Source organism: Patiria miniata, unplaced genomic scaffold (genome assembly GCF_015706575.1).
Source record: "Patiria miniata isolate m_02_andy unplaced genomic scaffold, ASM1570657v1 HiC_scaffold_22, whole genome shotgun sequence".
Taxonomy (NCBI): domain Eukaryota; kingdom Metazoa; phylum Echinodermata; class Asteroidea; order Valvatida; family Asterinidae; genus Patiria; species Patiria miniata.
In genome coordinates this window covers 13855232-13879841 of record NW_024037061.1, presented here as the reverse complement: position 1 = coordinate 13879841, position 24610 = coordinate 13855232, and the positions used below count along the sequence as shown (strand labels likewise).

At 42.6% G+C, this 24610-nt stretch overlaps 1 protein-coding gene across 3 annotated transcripts; it reads left to right on the top strand.

Moving 5' to 3' along the window:
* Window positions 1-9614: 9614 nt before the first annotated feature.
* LOC119730414 (BZIP-type transcription factor MBZ1-like) lies at window positions 9615-24090 on the top strand. 3 transcript variants are annotated; one of them, XR_005271371.1, is made up of 4 exons: window positions 20259-21072; window positions 21823-22113; window positions 22743-23283; window positions 23341-24090. XR_005271371.1 is itself a non-coding variant. In XM_038203293.1 (3 exons), the coding sequence occupies exons 1-3, from the start codon at window positions 9892-9894 to the stop codon at window positions 23225-23227; spliced, it is 1284 nt and encodes a 427-aa protein (XP_038059221.1). In that variant the 5' UTR covers window positions 9615-9891; the 3' UTR covers window positions 23228-24090. The 3 variants fall into 3 exon arrangements, 2 of the variants coding, with proteins under 2 accessions (XP_038059221.1, XP_038059220.1); XM_038203293.1 differs by lacking the exon at window positions 20259-21072 and adding an exon at window positions 9615-10399 and having other exon boundaries at window positions 22743-24090; XM_038203292.1 differs by having other exon boundaries at window positions 20260-21072; window positions 22743-24090.
* Window positions 24091-24610: the final 520 nt, after the last annotated feature.

Below are 24610 nucleotides of genomic sequence, written 5' to 3'. Positions count from 1 at the left end.
GTGGGTATTGCCTTCTGTCGACGGAAACTGGACTAGTCGGGGGAAATATATGAAGCCATCACCGGTTTGCACTTTGCAGTTGCCATGCGATGCCTGCACTTGTCCGGTTAAGTCAGATTGGAATGTAGACCTACTTCAGAATGCGTCAGTCATTAGCAGAAACCATTCACTCGCTTGTGTGCTATTCATTTAATAAACACATTGAAGATATCTCTTAGTCCATTCATCTTTTGTTGCAAATATCCATCCAATTTAAGACTCATGAGAATTTCCGGTAACATTGAATTGCAATATGGCAAACTTTTTTTTCTGAACTGATGGTTTTGGCTTTTATTTCAACCGTATCATTTCTGATCTAAGCGATATTCAGCGCGCCAAATCCTGTTAGATTCGATTAATTCAAGCACTAAATGGATATGACTTGAAGCTTTGCATGGCGGATGAGATAAAGTAGAAGTATGTGGAAAGTAATCTCTTCTTAAAAGAAGTGTGGTTCTGAAAAAAACGGTTGGTTGAGTGTAAAGCTCAACGTTTCGGACAGTGTGCTTTGTCCGTCCTCAGGAGGCGGCCTCCTGAGGACGGACATAGCACACTGTCCGAAACGTCGAGTTCTACACTTAACCAACCAGTTCTTTTCAAAACCACACTTCTTCCAAGAAGAGATTACTTTCCAGTAAATGGATGTTGTTGGGTTCAGCAGGCTATACACTTTGTTGTTATATGGGATTCTGTTGAATGCAGTAGGATACGATAATGAACAGTGTTAATCACCAATGTAGACTGCTAAAACCCAATCCATTCCGCACATATGAGTTCATCAAAATCCGACTTCATCAGTTCTATTCCGGTCATGTGGTTTGCAAAACTCGACAGTATCAAGAAAGGATCTTGACATTCGACTTACCGGCTAACCCTCGAGAAATATGAGGATGGCAATTTTAGGAACAGTCTGAATTAAGAAATATATTCAGACATGTTAGACCTTTGGAAAGCGATTGCTAACTTAATATTGTTATCCACGTGTCAGGTATCACGTGACTGAAATACAAAATAGGCAGGAGGCCATTGTCATGGCATTGCCATGGTAACCTAGACTGCGTTAAAGTTTAGGCAGTGGTACAACTGTAATTACGCTTCGGATGATTGGTTTCTCCGTCATGTATCATGCCTCTGGCTCGACGTTACAATAATGTCTTTCGCACAAGATGGATACAGAAGTATGTTCACAAAGCCTAAGAGGGAATTAAGATACTGTGACTATTGGTGTCTTTTTCTTTGTCTAATGTTACAGCAATAATATTAGCTTTTAAATGGAATGTCACATCATATTCTTACCACGTTTTTTAATGTAAAGATCAGCGAATACATCGTACGCCACCAGCGCTTGCTGACGTTATTTCCCATGGTAGGTGGGAAGCATTTACGTTTGTACGTTTTCGATCTTCATTAATCGCTCTCATTTTTCTTCTTCTTTCCATTCAGACTCTTGCGTTCCATTTAGCCTTTTAAGCTTTTGCTATCTGGGCTGCGGGCTCGCTGGGTGGAACCCTGCTCCCTTTTCCAAATATTGAATTGTAGACTTAGCTGCGGATTCTCTCGTCGCTAAAACCCTCTAATTTAGTTAGACGCCCTCTGCGGTAGATAGAAAGGGCACGTTGGCCTGATTTTCCCCCAAATTCCTTCCCATGTGACTAGGGATATAGAATCGGCTACACACTTTCTAAGCAGGTGTGGGCAAGTAAATACAGGGGTTTCCTGACTGCTTAACTGAGGACTTTTCCGTACTCTGTAGTATAACTATCAAGACTTGTGAGCGATTCTTGCTGTGCCTGATACGTAAGAAAATAGTTGAAAAGAAAGGTATCTTGGACGATAGTTTAAATTGTGATGTTGAAAATGAGGCAAATCGTACAAATTTTTCCATTCAAAATAGTTAAACAATGACAGATGAAAGACACTCGACGTGATTGTCTTAATTTTGTTATCCGCCTTATTATTTCAGATAGTTTCAACGTCTCATTTTCAACGTCGTAAGTTTAACAGCTCTGGATTAACGGCTGCAAATGACTCTTTAGGGTTCAATTATATTTTCTCTATTGCCGCCGCATTTCTGCATCTTCAAAAGCCGCACGATGTATACGTCATTTTTTAAATTGAAGACAAGTCACATTTCTTACCTAGAACGTCTGTCGCAAATTATACGAACGCCTCATTTTAGCAGCCCTCTGGAGTAATACTGTTGAATTGGATGCCCCTCTTTTCGCTGATTGATACTCCATTTGCAATCATTTAACAGTAAAGTAATGCAAACTGTCCTCACGTATTCCAATCTAGCCTCCTCTCTTGGGAACACAATGCCAGCTTCTGGCTTGGGAATGAGAGCATTGTGCAGCCTTGCCTATTTGATGTCCCGGCTTGCCCCATATCATCATTACTCGACCTATATTTCTTTTTCAAATGGGATTGGGACAGGCAGCAGACACGTCCTCGAAGTAGAACTCGTCATGTTTGCCATCACTGCAGCGATTCAAATGATGGACATTCTATCATCATGTTGAATTCACGGCACTCGTTGCCACTAGCATGTAGACGATTTTAAGGACTGTTCGGAAATGAAACGAAGGTGTATATAAAAGGTGTATACCTCCAGTTTAAATTCCCCAGATGGAATATTTTGGAGGATCACTTGCAAGTACCAATGTAGGCCTACATGCGTGTTTTACCATCACATTGCATGGTTGTACTGAGTTTGCGAATTTGGCACTTTGCGCTACAGAATGTTGACTTTTGCGCAGTGCAAATGGTCACACGCTGCAGCGTAGTAATACGTGTACTGCACACACCCGAACCGGCATTTTTCCGTTCGGTGTTCGCTGAAATTCTGGTTTCTCAGGATGTGTGGGCTGTGTCTGGCAAAGTGGAAAGTGGCGTGCACAGATGTACTGATGATAATAAATATGTTTATCGCTGACATTCGCGGTACTTCTTAAGCCAAGAAATGGTACATGTGCCTGACGGATCGGCGTCACGTCGTCACGCAATTGCAACATGACAATCCTTCTCCATTTATTTGTCTATACATGTCATTAATAAAAACCCGTCTAAAGACATAGCATTACGAAACACAATCCAGTAGATGATCTTTTGCCGTTTTGTGGTTTAAATTGCTTAAATGGTTTGGTAAGTTGTCTTCCGACATTTCCATTGTAACGACTCGTCCTTTGTATGGGAAAAAAAGAAACACACTGACTTGTGGCAGCTCAGGTTGAGCTTTGTAGATGTTAGATTTTAGTTTATCGTATATGTTCTTTTCACGTGAATTAAAGGGAATGTACATCATTGGCTTTCGCTGTAATTTTCAGAAATGAACTAGATGAGGGGTTAGTATGATAGACCAAAATATTGTTACACTGACATGTTTGAAGTTTTGTGTCCGAAAATGCTGGAAAAACCAAGAAAAACAAAATGTTCAAGTAGTCTGGTTCCCTGACTCCACTAAAAATGAAATGGATCATAGATGCCGGAAAATTGTAAGGTAAGGGAACAAGTCTAGCTGGCCTGCACCCGTTCATGAACATGTAACCAATAGCAAACACAATTTGGACCGAAACAAATGGTAAATATGGAGCACTAGTAGTTGAAAAATAGTTAGGTTTTTCCAACGGTGGTCGGCCGACTACCGTTGGAAATGTATACAAAAATACCATTTTCTTGAAACTGACTCCACACAAGGTGCCATAATTTTACAGAATGGTTTAGACTGTCATTTACCAACATGCTAGTAAGGTATTTCGTAAAAACTTGGTAGTTTTATATTTCGATGTTTGCAAATGTTGTATTTTCCCTTTAAGAGGAACAATATTACCCTGCGTATCCATGGTGTTAGTGTTTCAAAAGACTTATTATGCGTATGCGCGTGTGAACCCGTAATAAGGTCGTTGCTGAAACTGAGTCAGCCGCGCGTACGTAGACCACTAATCTTGACTCAAGGCGCCACTTCCTCTAGAAGGAGTACATGCTGCGCCTGAGGAGAACATTTACAATGACGTCATCAGTAATGGACCGGGAAGGTTCCGATTTCGCCTCTCCGTTTGAGGTATGTGGCCGCGAGACGCTGATGGATGATTTCATTCTTATAGAAAGAAAAAAGAAGAAATGTGTGTATCGCATGTCAGACTCGGGAGGGTATAGGATTACAATATGCCGCATTTGTTGTGAGTCGGGATGCGGACCCGTGTGGTCCGTGATTCGGATGAGGTACAGGCGTGAACCAGGTGGATTGTGATCAGAGGAGGGGTGCAGGTGACCTCAAAAATTAAGGGACAGGGGTAGGACTGGCTTTCTGGGAACTCTCTGTACTTTAAGCTACGAACGTGATTTTATAGGAGTTGCTGTGAATTTCGGGTTGGATTTTGGCGATGGACTGTTGAAAAGAGTGCCGTTAGCTTTGCTAGCCTAGGTTGCCTAGCTTCTGCTATTAGTGTTGCTAGACTTGGGAAACATTGAAGACAAAAGTACCTGCAGGGTTAGTGCGATGGCAAACGAACAAGCATGATCTACCCTTGTATAGTCCGCATTATTTGTCAAACTTGCGTACTCCTACAACCAAATTCCTCCAAAAAGAACAAACATATTTCATTGTTATGACTACTAAACTCATTTTATAGTGTCGTATTTCGATGGCAAGCATGCTTCAACTCAATGCAAACACGTCCTGTGCCATTGATGTTTCTCACCACAAAGTAACGTGTTAAAAGTGATTACAATCAATTCCATCCGATACTGAATGCCGCTGTAATGTCCACGAACATTATATAATGGTTTACCTATAGGTTTTCTCAACACGTAATTTCCCCACATTTACTGCATTTTTATTTCGTGTTTGTATAACTACGGAATAGTTAGGCTCCACCAGTACAGGAAAAGACATGTACTTTGAGCCAAGCTTGTGCCTCATTGATTACTTCCTTGATCACGCACGTTTTGATGCACAGTAATGGCCGGGGAGAAAATACAAAAGAACACAAAAAAACATATCCGTAACGATGCATTGATGGTTCAAGCATGTCTGCAGCGTCTGCGTACGTTTTACGGGAAGGGCACGATTTTCTGTGTGTTTGTAATTATTCATTAACCATAAGTTGCAGGTTTGTGATTAATTTCGCCCTCTAACAACCTAGAATTAATCTCCGTCGAGATTCTTATTCAATAAAAGTCGTAGCATTAATATTGCAGCTGAAAGAATTTCATTAAGTGCAAAACAACGTGCAACATAGCCAAAACATAACAAGAGAAGATTCTGCGTGATAAACAACTAACCGTGAGATGAAAGAATAAAAGAGATTTGAAGTAAATGCAGTAGTCCTCCTGCCAAACTTAAGCCCGCCGCACACGAGAGCTACGCGCTGAGCAAAAAGTCAATCGAGACCGTTTGCTCAGCACGTAGGTCACAAAATATCCCCGTGTGCGGTGAAATTTAACTGAGTTTTCTGCCTCGCGAGGCTGTAAGGCAAATATCTATCCTGTTTGATTTCTTTCTCCTCGCGAGACGAAAAACTCACCGTGTGCTGTCAAGGGGAGATTTGCCTCACGGCCTCGATCGCTAAGCAGAAAACTCAGCAAAAAAAAACACAGTACGTAGGCCTATAGCTCTCGTGTGCGGCGGGCCGTATACTGTGAAGAAGGGCGATCAATGTCTTTTTATTCCTTCATCTTTCTATAATTCTTGACAGCTGACTGGGAGTCTTATCGCCATGGATTGATTTTCGTCAACTAGATTTCAACAGTTATTCAAGTCATTATTTATTTTCTGTTTAACAATCTCAACGAAACATGCGGGGTGTAAACTGAAAGGTAATCCAACAACAAGGGGTTAATATGTAAAAGTTATGAACCTAAACGCTGTCAAAGTGGCTCCATCTTAAATGGTACTTCATTAGCTTTCCATTGATACCTTATTTGCATTTCTCCCATCACGGATAACCGAGTACCGATGATTGCTAACAAAGGCCACAAAAACTTCTTTCTCCAAGTTCGCTGAATAAGCGCTTAGTTAACCCCTCAACTTTTCTGCGATAGCCTTGAAAAAAAATTTTCGCGACCAGAGCTGTTATGACTTTTTAGCCTCGAGCCTTGCGCTACGCGCCGTGAAAACTGAATTTTTCCATGTACGTCGTGTACACAGAGCAGAATTACCATTCGTACATATGTATAATTAATTAGCCATAATTCCAAAACCCTTTGACCTATAGTCATGAAATTTCAAAATTGTTCGTCACTCGATGGCTGAGAGATGGTCAAAATAACCCGGCCCTTTTAGGGTTAAGCTGTTCGATGAATGCAATGCCGCTGAGGACAGTGCGTTAAATATGGGTATTAGGAAATGTTCCATAAAATGGTTCATAATGTTGTCCGTGAATGATAAATTATTCCAAAGATTTCGCCTTTCATTTCAGCCTTGCCGGCTAAGTACACGAGGCGCTTGCGAATGCAATTCATCGTTACGAAGGATGAAAATATGGCAGCACTCACGAATCGCGAGCTGGTCAGAAGTTCGCCAAGTTGAAGTACCGTTTTTTATGACAGATCTTCAGAAAGCTCACTATACAAGAAATACTAGACGGAAAAGATTGATCAACATTTTTATTCAATTTCAAAAGCGTACATAATTAGTCGTTAACACCGCGGCCTTCGAAGGTACGTTTTGTACGCTTATGAAAATGATGATAATTATAGATGACCTCTTATACAAACTTGACCAACCTTTGCAGAACAACTTGGGTTTCTCATCATGTATCAAGTGCTCTTCTGGCATGGCCGTCACCGTATCTAATTTGTTTTGGAGATGAACTTCATTGCCTTCGGAATAAATGACAATGTTACACAAGCACTTGTTTTTGAAGCTCAAGCTGCTCTGTACGGAGTGGAGAGGTCGCGATTGACGTATCAACACCCCGTCCCAATACACGTCTATTACATCCACTAACATGCTTTTCAAACTACAGATAATAATTTGTCATTGTAAATTGTGATCGAATACACTGTGCATCATTTTTTTTTCTGAATCGCCCTACTGTCACCTTGCTAAGTCACTGACTGAATGTTTGTCAAACTGAGTCACCGAGTATATGTCTTAAATGGAGACTTTCGGGTCCAGGCCTCGAGTACGCAAGCCTCGTCTGTCGTTTCGTTTGCATTTGCAAGGCCCTCTGCTGTTATAACCGAGGATATGCCTTTGTTGCTGTGAAGCCTGTGATACGAACGAGGAGTCCAGGCCAGTAAATAGGCCCGAAATTGCCTACGCCGGCCAAATCACGATTTGCACGCCCTGAAATTCTTCGGTATTAGAGCATTTTGTGGGCCATGAACTTGACGGTTTGTAAAAAAAAAAAGAAGGGTGGAAGCCGTGCACAGGACTGTGAACTTGTATTTCTGTGAAATTTTGATAGAGTTGGGCCCTAAACGCGATGGGACTGTTTATAGGGCTGATCATGTTCGGATGGAAATTTCTCCCAAGAGTCACCGGATTACCCCAAAAATTGAACAAGAAATGAAAAGATGATGAAATAAGCTTTAATTTGATGCGTGTCTTGAACACCTTCGAGGGTTGTGAGTATTTTAAATAATATTGGGAAGTACGCGTAATTACCACCAAGATCTATGGCAGTCTATTTACTGGTCTGGACCCTGAGAAGATACATTGTAGTGCTTATACGTTCTCTCCGAATTTAGATCACGGAACATATCTTCAGTGAGGGCGCTGTGCAGATCAGCTCATTGAGCTACAAGATGGATTCAGGTGCATTTTTGCCTAAATATTGCGAGTATTGCGGGCCGTGGAAGCATGTAAGTAATCATAATCGTGGACCAGTTGGATATGGGATTAAGGCTTGGATAAAGATGAACCCGAAACCGGATGTAATGTTCAGGCTCAGTATAGCTCAATTCCTATGCCATTCTATATAAGCTATAAATAATTCAACTCATTATAATTCTTATTTGTCTTCTGCGAATTATTGTAATACATGTAGTAACTGGAGGTCTCTTTGCATAACTGAAACGAGAGCAGTAAAGCTAGAATACTGTATTAGTTGCTTGAATCAAAACCATCGCAATAAATCTGATGATAAATTGTGGGTTAATTAATTCGTAATCCGATGTGGGTGCAAAAATTGTCTGGGTAGTCATTAGGCACTATATCAATATCACGATATTTTAAATTGTAGGGATATGAAATTAACCACAGTTAGTGTGACTGTGGTGCCTGGTCTTTCATTATACCGACTTTTTTTAGTGGAAGTATCTTGTTTTCCGGTCACATTACATGGACTTGCAGACTTACAGTAATCGATTACCATAATGGTAATATTATGGATCACATTCCTTTTGCTGTGAGTTTATCAGTCCCCCCCCCCCCCCCAGTCTGGTTTTACAGATCGAAATGTCTGGCGACTTTTAATTTCTTTATATTTGATTTGGGAAATTTCAACAGATATACAAGTAACAAAATCATTATTGTGTCACCGTCGCCTAAAGCCAACCAAGAACTGCTCGACGGAAGTCTGAGCCGCACGTCGACGCCCCGCGACCCTCCCCGACCGATCTCTCTGTCCTCAACTTTCTCGGTGATTTTCTGTTAATAAGTGTGTCCATTGTGAGCTATGTCTCTGTCTAATTGTCTCCAAAATTACCTTAAAGTAATGTTGTAGTGTTTACTGTGTTAAAGGCCTATGTGCAGCAGTCGTATTTTCTGTAGGTACATAATTATTTGCATTGCTGGCTCGAAGTTCTCAGCAATGCCTTGTTATCTTTGACTCTTAAGCTTGCATCAAGAACATAATTTCCTCAGTGTTTTTTTTTTTTTTTTACTCCATCATCAGTGCTGGCCTGGGTTATAGTACAAGATGTCTGTTGTGTCTCATGATACTAGGTTGCCTATGATGCACCTCCAACCTTAGTACAACTTGTATGACTTTGTAGGTTTATACAACAAAACTGTATGACAGATATATTGTTAATGTGTCTGTTTGAGTCTCTAGTTATTTACAGGAAGGCCTTAAACCTGGCAGATCATGTTATTTCGTGTTATCCACTCTCCCTCGAAAACATGTATTATGTAAAAAATATATATATATATCTAAGAACTAAAGGAAAAAACTTCTAGCTGTTGGTTAAAAAAGGGCAACATGTTCAATCGGTATCTTCTATAATGATAATTTCAGTCTTGGTTATGTGTTTATGAACAAAATCGTTGGCCGGAAGAAAGCTTCCTCACCGAGTCAGATGCAGTTTGCACTTTATTCCCCCAACCCTCTAATCGCTCATACATGTTTATCCCCGGTAAGAAGATAAAACTTGCTGAGCCTACCCCAACCATGCACGGCTGTGGTTCGTCGGAACATGGAGCTATAAAACACAGCTCCATGGTCGGAACAAACATGCATTCACTCTACAGGGGACCAGTTTACGGAGGTCAGGGGAGCTCAGGTATTTAGGGGACTAGCTCAACATATCGCCTCCATCGTGTGAACCACAGCCGACCTCCTCTTCAGCTGATAATGGGATTAACGCTGTACACACGACGGCGTGGCACGCGGGTTCCTACATGAGACCCTTATCAATGCGTTCCTTTATGCACACTACTAGCACCGTGCCGTGTCGAGTTAGTTCCGTTTACACTGTGTTTACGCCGCCATACTGTCAGCTCGTTGCGTTGGTTTAGCAGGGGTTGTTTCACGTGCTGGTACTTGTGAATGTGGTAATAATAACCGTGGACTGGTTTTGGTTGACACATTTTCCCGATTGACACGTGTACAACTGATATTCCTGTCAAGGTCTATAACAAGAACACGTTCAGTGTGAATCCACGTGGTCGAAAGACAACACGTCACAATGGCTCACATTCGGATAATTGGAGGGGAGAGCGTACTAAACAAGCCGATGCCGGTGCCGCCTTCACGCGGGGTCAACTGGAACCACGAGGAGACCCAAGTCTTGGTGGATGTCTGGAGTGAGGAGGAGCAGCTCGATATGCCAGACCACGAAGACGCCTACCTAAGCAACAAGATCATCTACGCCAAGACCGCCAAGAGGCTGCGTGAGATGGGTTACGAGAGAACCAAACCTCAGATCCAGTTCAAACTCAAGCAACTCAAGACAAAGTACAAGGGGATCATGCTCGGCAGGAAGCATGCGGGTGGCAGCCGGCCCGGGCTGCAGTGGGAATTTTTCGACCAGATCGACAAGATCCTGCGGAGATCGAAATCCAAAGTTCCCGCCTCATCATGGAGTTCCACGACCTCATCGGGTGCGCCGACTTCGTCAATGCCACGTGGAATGGTCACAGACACCAGCGCAGAGGCGCCGGGAACCAGTTCCAGTCAGCCTGGGTCTTTTCACGGTGAGTGCAGCCAGTGTGGCATGCAAATTGCTACATCATACATGTTTGTCACATACGCGTATACACAGTAAAAAAAAAGAAAAAAAGGGGACGAACCTGTGTAAGTTGAACGTTGTCAATTTTGCTTCAAATTGAGAATAGAAAAAGCCCGATATTTTTAACAACTGCAGTTTGTTATTACAGTTATCAAGGTAGAATCTTAGTTATGGTGCAGGTACATGTATGTATATACATAACACAGTTTTATGTTCGTTGATGGAATATTTGCGATTGTAAAGTTTCGCATAGAAAAAGTGTCACTTCACCCTGACCGTTGACGTTTTGAGACGGCTTTTAAGACTTAAGTACGTGTTAAGACTTCCTCAGAAAACTTAAGGAGATTTGAGCGTTACATTCATTTGCCAGGCTGGCCGAATTATGGAATTCATTCCTCACTTATATGGTAGTCATAGCAACGGAAAATCTTTGACGCGTTTTGGGGAAAGAAAAAAGCTTCGCCAGTGGGCAAATTATTACCTGCACCGCGTTGTCAAGGAAGCAAATGCAGGCGCAGAATGTGGAAGGAATTTGGCCATCTCGTGCAATCTTCCTGATGCCTGACTGATGTTTTACGATTAGCCTTAGTGAGTTCCATCAATCATGCTTTCTCGCTTTCTCCTTCAGCTGCTCCAGGCCACAGTAATTTCAATTTTTTTCAACCAAAGTTGCTGATTGCCCAACTCTTTCCGAGAGTGACATGTGATTGCGACGAAATGATCCGATTATGATGAAACAGGAAGGCAGAGGTATTAAGGGACATAGACTCGGGACTACCCTGACATTAGACTTGACTATTGATTCCTTTTAGTTTTGCTGGGTTCCTGTGCACATTCCGCGAGCTAGGCTGTGCACCTGCACATGATCGCAATGTCCGCGGTACAAGTTTGCTGGGGACTAGACAATAACTTCTTGGCGTTGTATGCGTGTCGTCCCCGTCCGACGCATGCGCGGTTAGCTTCTACATGATGTGTGTTTATAATGTATGTATGATGCATATACGAATCAGGATTAAGTCTGAACGTCGACTCGGCTTCCTTGATCTTTGAATGGGGAACACAATTACAAATTACAAGGCATGTCACGGATCCATAAAGGTCGATTGACTTGTTTTGCAACTCTTATTTCATGCTGGACTGATATTAACTCAGCGATCACGATCAATCTACAGGTAGAAGAACGGAAAGGATTTAGGGCCTATGTGTGCATGCTGCCCTCTGGCGGGAGCTTTTTATTTTTTCTACTTCGATTTCTTCGAGCAGGGCATCTTGATACACCCATGGCTAAAATTGGATTTCCATCGAGACGTAGAAGGCTTTTATGACATACGTGATTGAACCTTTTGAATCCTCGCACTCGTAGGCCGTGGGTCAAAAAAGACCACATTAAAACCCTTTAAGCGCATTACATTTTGACTTCGCATGACCATGCACTCAATGTGACAGAAGCCATGTCGTTTCTCATATGCTATACACATAAATACTTCGATGAGGCTGAGAACGAGGAGTTATTTCGGAATAGACTGGTGCCACTGATGTGTTGATGTACCGGTGGCATTTATATTGTATGCGTCTATACGGTACTCGACCAAGATAAACAACTTCCCCGTCTGAGTGTGCATGAAAATGTTCCGTCAGTTCTGTCTGATTTGGGGGAGATGGAGGCAGATAGAATAGTCTTCAAATCTCTCGGCACTCGGCAGTATTTGTTAATCGCTATTGCTTGTAATTTGTTTAAGTAATAAAAAGGGTATAAGAATCACATAACATTTTTTAATCGTACATGTCTTTGTATGCGCAATGGTATGCAAAGGTTATTGGTATTTTCCGAATGCCAGATTAAGGTCCTTTCTGTGTAAGACCGGTATGCCGCAGGAAGTAATCACTCTTTTCCATCACCGAGTGTGGATGCAATGGAGGAAACCTATACTTTTAAGGGTAATGCAATCGAAATATCGTGTAGTTCGGCTTTATAAATTCTATTTCTGGATAGTAATCAAGAAGGTGATTTTCGGTCGTCCTCACATTAGCCGTGATAATGATACATCAACAAGGAGGTGTACTCCGTTTATAATAGTAGTTGCCGGGCTGGAAGGCAGCCAAAACCGTAACATGAGTTGATGAACTTGGGCTCGATTCCCATACCCTTGAGAGAAAATCAAGCAGAAATTGTCGTGAAACATGAAATTGCCGCCATGATGAGGAAACCCAACGGAATGAGACAGGGACCGATAAACCCAATCACAAGCCTGGTGGGATTCGAACCGGAGTCACAGAGGTAAAAAAAGAAAAGAAAAAAAAGTAATATATTAGTACCACTGCCCCAACCTTGCTCCCTTTTAACTGACCTCAATCGTCATTTCAATCTCACTCCAGTTGTCACTCACTGCATCTGTTGAAATAGCAATATAAATCGTTGCCAATAACAGTTTCCTGTTGAATGCTGCCTGTTGAATGTAATAACACTCAAGCAAGTGACATGTCTGCTTTGACTGCCTACGGGCCAAGAGAAGGGATTGCTAAGATGTAAGATATACGATATGAAGTGGTAGCGGTAACACTGGGTAACATCTCTTTGGTGAGGTTGTGGGGTTCTGAAAAGAACCGGGGGCGGACTCTGTGTCAGTGAATGTGTACGGGTTGGTATTAACCCTAACGATCCCCAACCAGCCAAATCCCAACACCAGGAATTCTACCTCGCTATCCTAGCACCTCGTCCTTACGTGAGATTGCACCTGTCACCAGTATGTTTCTTCACAGTTGAGAGAACCCATTGTTAAACAAATGTTTCCCCACTATATAACCGCACCCGAGGCCCGTAATCCTCAGTGCATTGTTTGTGCGAAGTTGTCCGTTAGAAAAACGGGATGGGTAAATATTATGGTCACATCTCCAAAAGTTTGGGTGGGAACGTAAGTCCTTCAGTGCTAGGTATAGACTCGGTAGATTTATTATTAAACTTCAATTACATTATATTTCATTTCGTTTAATTTTTAAATTATTTGGATATGTTTACTTGGATGAGTACTGCACTAGTAAACTGACTGTACCTTGGGTGGGATTAGGCATACCACAAATAAACAGAGTCCAACAAGTGTTTATGTGCGCCGTTTACCATGTGTTGGGATTTGCATGGATGAGGAAGGTTCCTATTAAATCACCTAGTTAGGGAGTTAAGGTGCGGTTCCACTGACTACTTGAAGCCTCACATATATTCAATTCTGCAGGAACTCTCTCGAACAAAATTATAAACATTCGCGGCAAAATTCGCCAGAGTTTAATATGTTTATTAAAAGGCAAATAGGTCCATTTCTTTTCATGCATTTTGTTCGTTGCTAGTACTAACGGCACTCAGCGTACAAAGAAGAATATTAACAATCTAACCTGTTGAATTTCGTCAATAGAACTCTTTATTTCCAAAAGTCAGTCAATTGATCGTTAACGTTGGAAATCAGCTACATTTCTTGATTTCTTCTAAATGACAGCAAGCCAGACGGAACAATTTCACGGGATTTTAGTACCATTAGGATCTTTAATCCAAGTAAGCGTTTGGATAATAATTTCCTAGGTTACTTTTGGGATAACTGAAAAGGATCCTATATAATGCCTTTAACTGTTTCGTGAATTCGAAGTGCGAATGCTTGCCGTGAGTATCCCAACTTCGCTTTCGAGTACTAACTGTCCTGTTCCTGTAGTATGAGACAATGTTGAGAAAATTGTTCAGCCGCCGCTTTTTTTTAATAATCAAAACAAATGTGCCCATAGTGCTTACACATTTAACCCTTAAAAACAGAGAAAGAGAGAGACTGATAGTCATGTTCAGAGATTTAACGGATTTTCAGAGGTCACTATTTTGGCTTTAGTTCCTTTGGCGTTCTTTCAATACTGCTTCCGCCATGTGTGTGCGGGCAAGCAGATGCAGGGCTTAGTTCACCGACACGAACGACTCGGAGTTTTTTTGTTTTGGTCACTCATCGACGTCTCCCAATAAAACAGCGAATTTACACAGAGATCAAGTTCTGACTTTGACTCGCCGTTGCCGAGCCCGCTGTGACACTTAAATCTATATACCTAGCTCCGCCGGCGAACGTATTCAGTTGCAAATGCAATTCATTATCGGACAGAAAAAGACAAAAAGGAAATAACCTTGTCGACCGTGTTTTGATTGGCAGAACCATCCTTCACGTCGGTGGAAATGTGGACATTGGTAATTGAAATTAGGCCTTCATTTAGAGGATGAACAAAGACGTGTATGGGGAAATCTACAGGGAGACGTAAATTACATTGTGCGGTATAAACAGATGTAACGACCGGAACATCTGTACGAAATTACCGAGAAAAGAAAATCTCATTAAAACTCGACGTTGATATAACGTTCGTGGGATATTAAATTTCCATTACGGGGAGTAGTTTTTATTTGGATTCCTTCTTGTTTAGATTGGACTTTCAGGTGTTTTTTCTAAACGTAATTAAATAATTTTCTTCGAATAACCACCAAAAAAAACCTGTACAGTTGTTTCCAATCATGTTCTTCGAAAAACACCCCCCAAAAAAGTGTTGTTTCCACTGCACGGACCATTTACACAGCGCCAACTTCATCTGCCGAACGAGATCGCCAGAGTTTCGGTAAAGAAAGGTAAAACCCTTTATATCAATTCCACTCAAAAATGGTACAGAAAGGGTTCAACTCAATTTCAAATCGAACTCTATGAGGAGGAAAGCAGAGATTTCCAAAGGTGAAATCAGGATTGGGTGGTATGCTGTTTATCCGTACAGAAGCTCATAAGCCATTTTAGAACGAAAGTAGTACAAAAGCATATAAGGAAAACGGTCTTGGCCGGTTTTAAACAAGTCCGTTTAAAGACAGGCTGGAGGAATGGACGCCTATTATAATAACCCGAGCCAAAGGCGAGGGTCATTAATAATGTATTTTGCTATATATTGTGCTTGGATACTGTAATTTAATTGTTCTAAAACGGCCACGTAACCGTCAACTTCATACACTGCGTCGCCTAATGTAAATAAACCTCGTATACACTGCGCTGCACATAAATTGCGCGTGCGTGTAGGGCTTGCCAGCTGCGTTCACGGCTGAGAACTGGCGGAGCTTATGTTCGGCAGTTTATCAAAGGTAACACCGCAGTGATTCAAGTTATTTCTTGCAAAGTCAGTTACAACTATTATCTTTTTGATTTATTGGCACGATATAACAAAACAATTGTTGACTACTGTGATATGGGATAGTTTGTAACACCCTCAGGGCGCATAGCACCCTCGAGCTTCGCCTTGGTGCTATGTGTTAAAAACGGCATATCCAACAGCACAGCAGCCAACATGCCCCACAGACGGCCCAATCATAACAAAAATCCAATTTAATAAAATACATCAAATAGATCAAATAAATCAATAACTTTCCATCCTCTGTCAACTTACACAACTCTTGCCAGACAGAACTCATGCCAATATTAAAAAAAATCAAATAACTCGACAGAATTCATAAAGTGCGTAAGTGCATCGAAATGTCAGTGACCGGGACAACCTGTTCTTCAGGTGTACGTGGTCAGACTTCATCCTGCCGAAGTTAAACCGAGTCTTCGAATTTTTACCTTGTGTGGTTTTCGTCTTTGGAAATTGCACCGTGGGCTAGACACACACAAAAAAACCAGCGGTCAGACTCCAACACAAGCCATTTCCATTAGGTTTATTGGATAATTGTACTTTCGTCTTGTCATCCCTTGCTTCCCGAGATTACAACCTGGATTTTTTTCTTCCATTTCAAATTCAGCCCATTTCCTAAACTTCGCACCTGGGGTCATGTCATAAACTGATATTCACTTTTTGTGACGGTATAGATGGGTTTTATTTTTAGAGCATGTACCTCGAGGTCAGCGTAAGTTATTATTTTTTTATTAACGGGATTAAGATCAAAGTGACCGCATTTATATAATCTGTCAGATTCACCAAGGGAACGCAACTCACGAACTAGCCAGGTCAGATTGTGATGGAACGGTGTCCATTTGGTCGTAGTATGGTCAGTCGGCAAAACGGGTTATGACGTACGCGTGCTTTTTGGATTAAAACCCTAGAAAGCCCTTTTCCCGCTTCTCCAGCCGGGGGCGAAGTCATCCCTTTCTCGGATCTTCGCTTTGCATTTGCAGATCATATCGTAATTTCGGATTGCATTTGATACCTTATACACATGTACATGTAAATACTAAATGCTTAAAACATCAGAAACGTGTAAGCCCAATTAGACTATATGCTTTATAATATAACCAAATGTACCCCATAAATATTATTATAACACCTCACCCATGTATCTTGATTGGCCAATAGCGAGGCACATGATATTCGCTATTTTGCTATCTTGCTGTGCACGGCCAAAAAAAGACTACACGCATAGCAACCAAAGTATTATATGCATAGCAACCAAAGTACTAGGCCTATCCGGTTCGTAAGTGACTTCGTCATACACGCGCACGCACCACTTGTTACAAGCGCTCATTGGCTGAAACACTCCAGTTGCGTTAACTTCCGGTTCCATTGGTGCAATGCTACACCGTGTGCAGTACGCAGGGCTAAGTTGAGATGACATCCAGGAGCGCACCCAGGATTTGGCTTGGGGGAGGGGGCTCACAAAAAAATTCAAATTTTTTTGAAGTTACAATTTAAAAAAAAAACCAATGCCCAAACTTTTTGGCCGGAGAAAAAAAATTGGGATTTTTTTTGGGGGGGGGGCGGACTATTTTGACGTTGGTGGCGCCACTTACACAATAATTAAACTACTCAAAAATAGGCCACATACATATCTCCAAGGTCAAATCGTAGGACTACAAAAAAATACATAAAAAAAATAATAAAAAAATTGACAACCTCTTGGGGGGGGGGGTAAAACTAGCTTCCCTCGGTGATCCATGGAGCATTCTTCTTTTATTTTCCCTCACCTTCGCCTCGGGAAAAAGAATGGAATGCTCAATGGATCACCTCGGAGGCTAGTTTTACTATATACCACTCGAAGCAGTCAATGTTTGTACAATACCCCAATGATCACAGAATGAGACTTGGCGCGCTTTTTCCACTTCTTATGCACGGTCGTTGAAAAAGATGTACATGTATACCAGTACACCCTGAGTCGAAAACTTGACATTTAGCGAGCACCGTATAAAGGTGGGTTATTGGTGGTACCTAAGTAAAGCTTGTTGAAGATGGGAAGAAAATGGACGGGGAAGATTCTGTGGTATCGTTGAGCGTTGAGCTCGGTGATCTAGAGCATAATAGGTCTGACAGGCTGATTGGCGCATTTAACCATAGAGCAAGGAACAGACAAACGGATGTACGAAGAGTTCACTTTATGGCTTTAGGCCACATAATCTGTGTTCGCAACGATCTATTTTATTTTCTTCAAACCGTTCTTGTGGGCGTTCAAATCCTACCAATCTCTAGGTGCAACCCTTCCTCGCTGCATTTCTCCTCATGAAGCCACGTGGAGATTAATATTAGAGTTCTCCATACTAATAGCCAATTGTATCATTCATGCATGTAAATGACGACTGGGGGAAAATGATAGTATTGGTGCCTGATTTTGTTTGGTTTTTGATAGATAGGCATGGCACGCTTCGTTTGAAGTAACAAGATTGTATGTCCCTAATGATACGCTTTTAAAAATCCCCCAGGCGTCTAATCTCATCGATCGATCACCCGACTTCCGCTAAAGACAGCCTGTCTTTCTCTTTCATGTTCTGCTGTGTCGATCCCTTCGTGTGCTTCTATCTGTGGCTCTCCATATTCGGCGCGGTTTTTAAAGTATTTTTTCATATGGGGGCGCCCTTGATAATTAATGGCTTTCGTTGAGGCTTTTTTTTTTGGTTGAGGAGGAGGGCAGGCGTCAGATAGTCTCGTCATGGGCGGTGGGTCATGGGGGAGGAGGCATATCCCCCTCTCCATTCATTTCGACCCCGTTCCCACTTGATCCACCAATTGGGGGATCTGATCCACCTTTTGCCAAATTGCCGGATCAGATCCCCCAATTGGTGGACCAGATCCGGCAATTGTGTGTAGTGGGAACGCTAACCGTTATAAGGTGGATCAGGATCAGATCCACCTTTTCTGATCCACCTCTGGACCAGGATACAGATCCCCCAATTGGTGGATCAGATCCGGCAATTGCCGGATCACGATCAGATGGGAACGCAAAAGGTGGATCTGATCCGGCAATTTGACCTGTTAACATCCGCCCGGTGCACGAGTGGCGCGAAAATGTTGCGGTCTCATGAACGAAGAAACACGTTTTCAGGCGTGTAGCTCATGTGAACATTTCCAGCGTATACAACATGCACAATAAACAACCGCTGAACTACGGGCTAGCACCGCGCATGCAAAAGCGCACGTGGTATCCTAAAACTACACTAGGCCTTATTTTTGTTGCGTGTTCGTCCATTACTAAACCTTTTTTCATTAGTGAAATTTTACTTATTTTTCCATCCATAAATGACTCTGAGTCCGCACTCACCAAAAGACTTCACTTTGGCACAGAATCATGGAAAAGCTTACGAGTATGCGATGAGAATAGTGCCGATAACGCGGTACGTACTGAGGTGACAAATCTGAAGTATTGATTATAGAAAATTGGAAATGATGTCGTAGTACATCATGTGACCCTTTCTAACCAATGAGAAGCTTCAGAACCAGGGAATCCCTTATCGATGCATTGGTTTCTGCCGTGATGTCACACAATGAGCGGCTCTGATCTGTTTGATTTCACCTGTTAATTTATGCACGCACGGATCCTCTACGGATCCGTGATTTATGTTGGTGAATTCGCGTAATTTTTGTCGGTGAATTCTGATAGTGCTGTTTGAACACTGACCCATCTTGGTCTAGCATGCAACCATGCAACAATGGCACTCCCACAGAGCGCGCGTAATTCCGAACTCAGTGACCTTTCGGACCCGACATTTCCGTACGAAAAGGTGGATCAAGCATAAGTGGGAACGCGTCTTGCGGTTTCGTTGCGGTAAGATAACGATCACACCAAAATGCAGGATCTTGATCCACCTTTTCCCAATTCAAGTGGGAACGTGGTGTTCGGCGGAGGACAATATATCAATGACCCTCCAAATAGTTTTTATCAAAGTGCAAATAGACTTTTGCTAGTTTTTACACAGAAATCTTCACAATATTATGCCCACCGCGTAATATATAGCGATATGGTATTGCTCGGCCAAGAAGCATGATGTAATTCAACAATGGGCATAAAACACGTGTACATGTATGTATGTGTATTTACATGTACATACATGTTTGAACAGCGCCCCTAAGAGAGTAGCGCCATATCGTTTGTCATGGGTTTCTTAACTACGTTTGCTTGATAATAAAATTGTATGGATAACACTTTTGACATTCTTTTGACTACTATTCTAAGAAAAAAATGAATTTGAACTGAAACTAATTAACATGATGATAATTTCTTTAACTGCATATGCTTTTTTGGGGTCTGTTTGGCTTGTGCCTTTTCGTATTAAAAATGTGACAGCAATATATGATAATTTGAGTACAGTTTATTAAAGTTCATAAATTAATGCTATATAGAATCTTGTGCAGGAGCAATATAATTTCCCACCTTTAGGGAGCTTTTCACACCCGAGTGGGAAAAACCTGTCCGGATCTCCTTCCGTGTGAATCCCCAGGGTAGCTAGTCTGGCTGCTCTTAGCACGTGTTTCAATGCGGGCTGGGCTGAGCCACGGGTCGCTCCGTCGTGTATTCACACACGTACACACTGCGTGTTATCCCTAGGCACGCAGTACGAGGTCAAACTAACACCTCGGTACATTAGTAATGCACGAATCGCGATAGGGTGACCTGTGTAGTGTACTCGTTGCACACAGTACATGTATGTGCAGTGTACTATGACCGCGTGTGCTTTCATACAAGCTTTTTTTGTGTGGTGGGGGAATAACTGCACACGCACGCAGGCGACCCTAGGTTATTTCGTCTGTGGTTATTTTTGACCGCGGTCAAAATGGCGTCTAGTCGCGCGGGAAAGGAGTCTCTTTTGTCGGACACTAAGCAAGTTTTCCCAGTCAGCGTCCATGCAAGTGGCGGTGGGAATGGTGACCGGACCATCCCGGATGAGACTGGTAACATGGGAGGACGGATGGGGTACAGTTTAAGAGAGGACCGCAAGCGTTCCTTCGCCGAGTTTGACGGCGCCGAATCGGACCATTATCCGTACTCGGAGGAGGAAGGTGCCGGTGTGAGCCCGGCCCCGGAATGTTCGACCCGCGCTGTGCCCTCCCTCCTGGATTTCAGCGTCCTAAGCGAGGAAAGACCGGCCAAGCCTCGGGTCCGCAACTGGACACATCCCGAGACCAAGACCTTGCTGGCCATCTGGGGCGATCCGGAGGTGCAGGTTCATCTCAAAAGCGCTGTGCACAATAACTGGATCTGGGAGCGGATTAGCGTGCTGCTCGGGCGGCGGCACGGGGAGTTCCAGCCGCCGCGTACGGCGGCGCAGTGCAAGGAGAGGCTGACCTATCTCCGGAAGCAGTACCGGAAGACTGCTAGACTGAGGGCACGCGGCAAGTGGCCCAACGTGGGAAACATACAGATTTACCTGGATGAAATACATACCATTCTAGGTGAGACGACGTCAGCGACACGGTCCCTTTAAGATGGTGTTTGTGTTTCCCCGGCCAATGATGATTCTTTACAATGTCGGTTGTTTCGTATAACGTGTTTTTCATGTGTTCTTAGTACAATGTAGTATCAACCGGCCTTGTTTGTATAATTTCCGCTTAATATTTGTGTTTTGTTGATTGGTTAGTTCCTTCCTTCATTGTTGAAGTGGTCTTTTCATCCTCGCTACTTGGTGTCATCCATAATAATGCTTGCATTTTATGCATGGTTGAAAGGGTCTGGCAAGGATATACAATTGGTTTATATCTGCTTTGATGCATGCGCTGATTGTCGATCTTGTGGTTGTGATGTTTCAAAATGTTCCAGGCCGGGCCAGCGCATTTTAATCACTTTTCTTTTACAGGTTTACCAACGGTATCTGAAATGAAATGCACGAGGTTTTTTTTTCGCCACTAGGGAATATTATGCAGACTTTTTGGAAAATCGAGCAATTCATCATGTGTTTATATCTAATGATTTCAGTTGATTCGCTTGATTTCATTTCATGAAGTTACTACAGAGTACAGGGCCGATTTCTTTAAGGTGTCAAAAAATCGAGTTATGTGGGTTTTTCTTTCTTTTTTTGTTTTTTAACCATCTATCGTTTAAACAATCACCCATTCACGCATCTTAAACTCAACCTGTACCGATTTCTCAAAAACTAGTGCCTCGCTAACAAATTTATGTTTTCAACATTTGTTTTTGGCGCACAGGAAAACGAACTCCAGCCAGCGCGAGGTCCACAGCGCCCTCATCGGCGGCCCCGTCCACCACGTCCAGAGCCACAACCTCGGACCCGACGTTCCAGCCGTCCTCCACCGCGCACCAGACCCCGGCGGCTCCTCCGCAGCAAATACCTGCCCCATCCCTGCCGGAGGTGCCGGAGAGCGACTACGAAGAGAACGAGGATGAGGAGGATGGGGACCTCGAGGAAACCGAAGAAAATGACATACGGGACCTCTTCGCTCAGAACCAGACTCAAGGCCAGGAGATGAATTATTCAGGTGAAAAATTCAAATCAAACGGTTAGAAAACAGGGCGGGTTGTGTATTCTCGCACTTGCAACTCGATATTTTTGAGATTCTTATAATGTGTATTTGGTATCTTTGTATTTGTTGTGTTAAAAACAAAACATTATCATTGTTGATAAAATAACCCATTTTCCTAATTGTTTTTCAATTTCCTAATTGTTTTTCCTATCACACATTGTACATTGTATAATTGACTATTTTTTTTACCTTACTAATTTGGAGCTTTTTTGCCCTCTGAAGGTAACTAGCTTCCGAAGTGATTAACTTCCGAAGTGATTAACCTTAATATCTACTCACGTGTTTTTTTTTAATTTTAATTTTATTTACACGTACTTTTTAATCGGAGTTTTGTCATTTTGTCATTCATTCATGATGATTGCCGTCGATATTGTGTCAAATTTTGCTTATCTTCCTTTTATTGTACGGTCCTTTTTAAGCTAAGAAATTAAGTATACTGTCCTCGATTTACGAGATATTTTAACTGACTGAATCTAGGTTTCGTTGACAAATGGCAGGACATTTCGTGCAAGGAAATTCCTTTGAAATGTTCGTCAAATAGCAGAAGTTTCATCAAAATTATTTTGTGTGTGTTTTTATTGTAGCCGGGATGTCAGAAAACAACGATCCCACCTACGATCCCACCGCTGCCACCAACTCGGCCAAGCCAAGCAAGAGAGTGGCCTCCTCGCACAACCAACAGCAGCACAACTCGAAGAAATCCCGCGGCCGTCCAAAGAGCGGCGCACCTCCGCCCAGGGACGATTTGACTGTAGCCCAGGCCATCACAGACGCTGTCATGCGCTTCATCGACCACCAGTCCCACCACCTGACAGAGCAGACCAAGCTCCTGCAGCGATACCTCAAGTTCGAACGGGCCCGGATGCGCTGGGAGATGGACATGGAGACACGAAGGATGAAATGGGAGGAGGAGCGGGAGATGAGGGAAGAGGAAAGGCGGCAGAGACAGGAGGAGCTACAAGCCAAGCGAGTCTCGGACAACAGGGAGTTCATGCTTCAGATGGCTGTTGTCTTGGGGAACGAAGCAGCAACTGGGACTAGCCAGGACAGAGACAGTACTGAGAACTGATAGCTGATAGAATCCCGTGCTCCCACCTGCCATCTCATTGGATCTCAATCGGAGTTGTGATCCGTGCAGCCAGTCACAAGTCAGTCATGAGATCGCAAGTCAGGTGTTGAAATCAATAATCGAGTCATGATGTAACAGTGCATGAACGATGACTTTGTTACAGTAAATCTGAATAGCTTGCGACTTGACTTGAGTCCGATTGACTTGTGGTAACCTGTGACATCTTTATTGCAACTCAACATACTCAAAATGAAGCAGAACTACCTAGAACCGTTGCATAACAGTATTAGGACGGATCCACAACATAATAGTCTCGTTGTACTTGCCAGTCAGCCATTTTCGGTTTATTTTAATATTTTTTACTTTCCGTTTTTTATCACATTCTCCTCCCCCAATACACGACCTTTGACCCCTTTAGTGCCTGAAGGCTGATGAGATGTAGGACGCTTTGACATGGTCTAAGTAAGTTCGCAAGATTTAACTCTTGCCAAATATGGTGCTGCATTTTCTGTCAGGAGCCTTGCTCATTCAGATGCAAAAGCATACGAAGTCATGTGATGGTTTTGCTCGGCACCTAAATTTGCTGAGCCGTATTTGTTTACTTTGCAGCTTTATGGTACTGTGCTTGCGGGTCTTGTTCCTGAAGATTATGCGAATAGCAAAACGAAGGTCGTTTTCCCTGCAGTGGGTTGTTACTCAATTCAAGCAAAGGGTAGAAGTGACTTAATTTTGATATCCAACACAGTAAAGGAAAACCAAAATTGGGCAAATACCCGTTTAAAGAGTTTGTAATACATCTTTGTACTTCTTCTTGTATTATTGTGCCCATCGTGTTCGTTGAATAAACAGCCGCGTTTTAATAATTTTTTTTTTTATCGCGATATTTATTATTGAATATTCTGCTCAGTCATTTCTTAGTTCTTGCCCTTTCATACGTCACTATAGCCGTCTGTTTCCCACCCCAAGTTTCTGACTTGAGGCTCGACTGGCTTCCCAACCGCCTTGCCGTCCGGCACCTGAACCCACCCCAAACTGCGAACTGGCCTGCAGTCTTGCAGCTATATCTTTTAAAATGTCACCAAGTCTTTTGAACCCTTTCCCTCTCCGGAAAGTTTCTTGTTACAAATTTACCGATCTCCCCCACCCCCTCCGTTTGGTTGACCAGCATCTGCATGATTCGGTCATACTAACATGGAGCTATTAATAGCAACATGGTCGTAGTCATACGCACTACTGATAGGCTGTTCATAGCTTAGTATGATGATTTGAAGTTGCAAATGAGTCGATTAAAACAACAGTCAGCTGTTAGAATAATTCAATTACACTTTGCAGACCTGATTTTCGCCAAAAGCCCGGCTTCAAATTTTAAGGCCCCTTTGGCAT

Excerpts from the sequence above, each read along its gene's own strand:
- LOC119730414 (XM_038203292.1), top strand. The coding sequence starts at position 20,454 with ATGGCGTCTAGTCGCGCGGGAAAGGAGTCTCTTTTGTCGGACACTAAG. Across the intron at positions 21,073-21,822 it reads TGAAATACATACCATTCTAG|GAAAACGAACTCCAGCCAGC; the intron begins GTGAGACGACGT and ends TTTGGCGCACAG. Across the intron at positions 22,114-22,742 it reads CCAGGAGATGAATTATTCAG|CCGGGATGTCAGAAAACAAC; the intron begins GTGAAAAATTCA and ends TTTTTATTGTAG.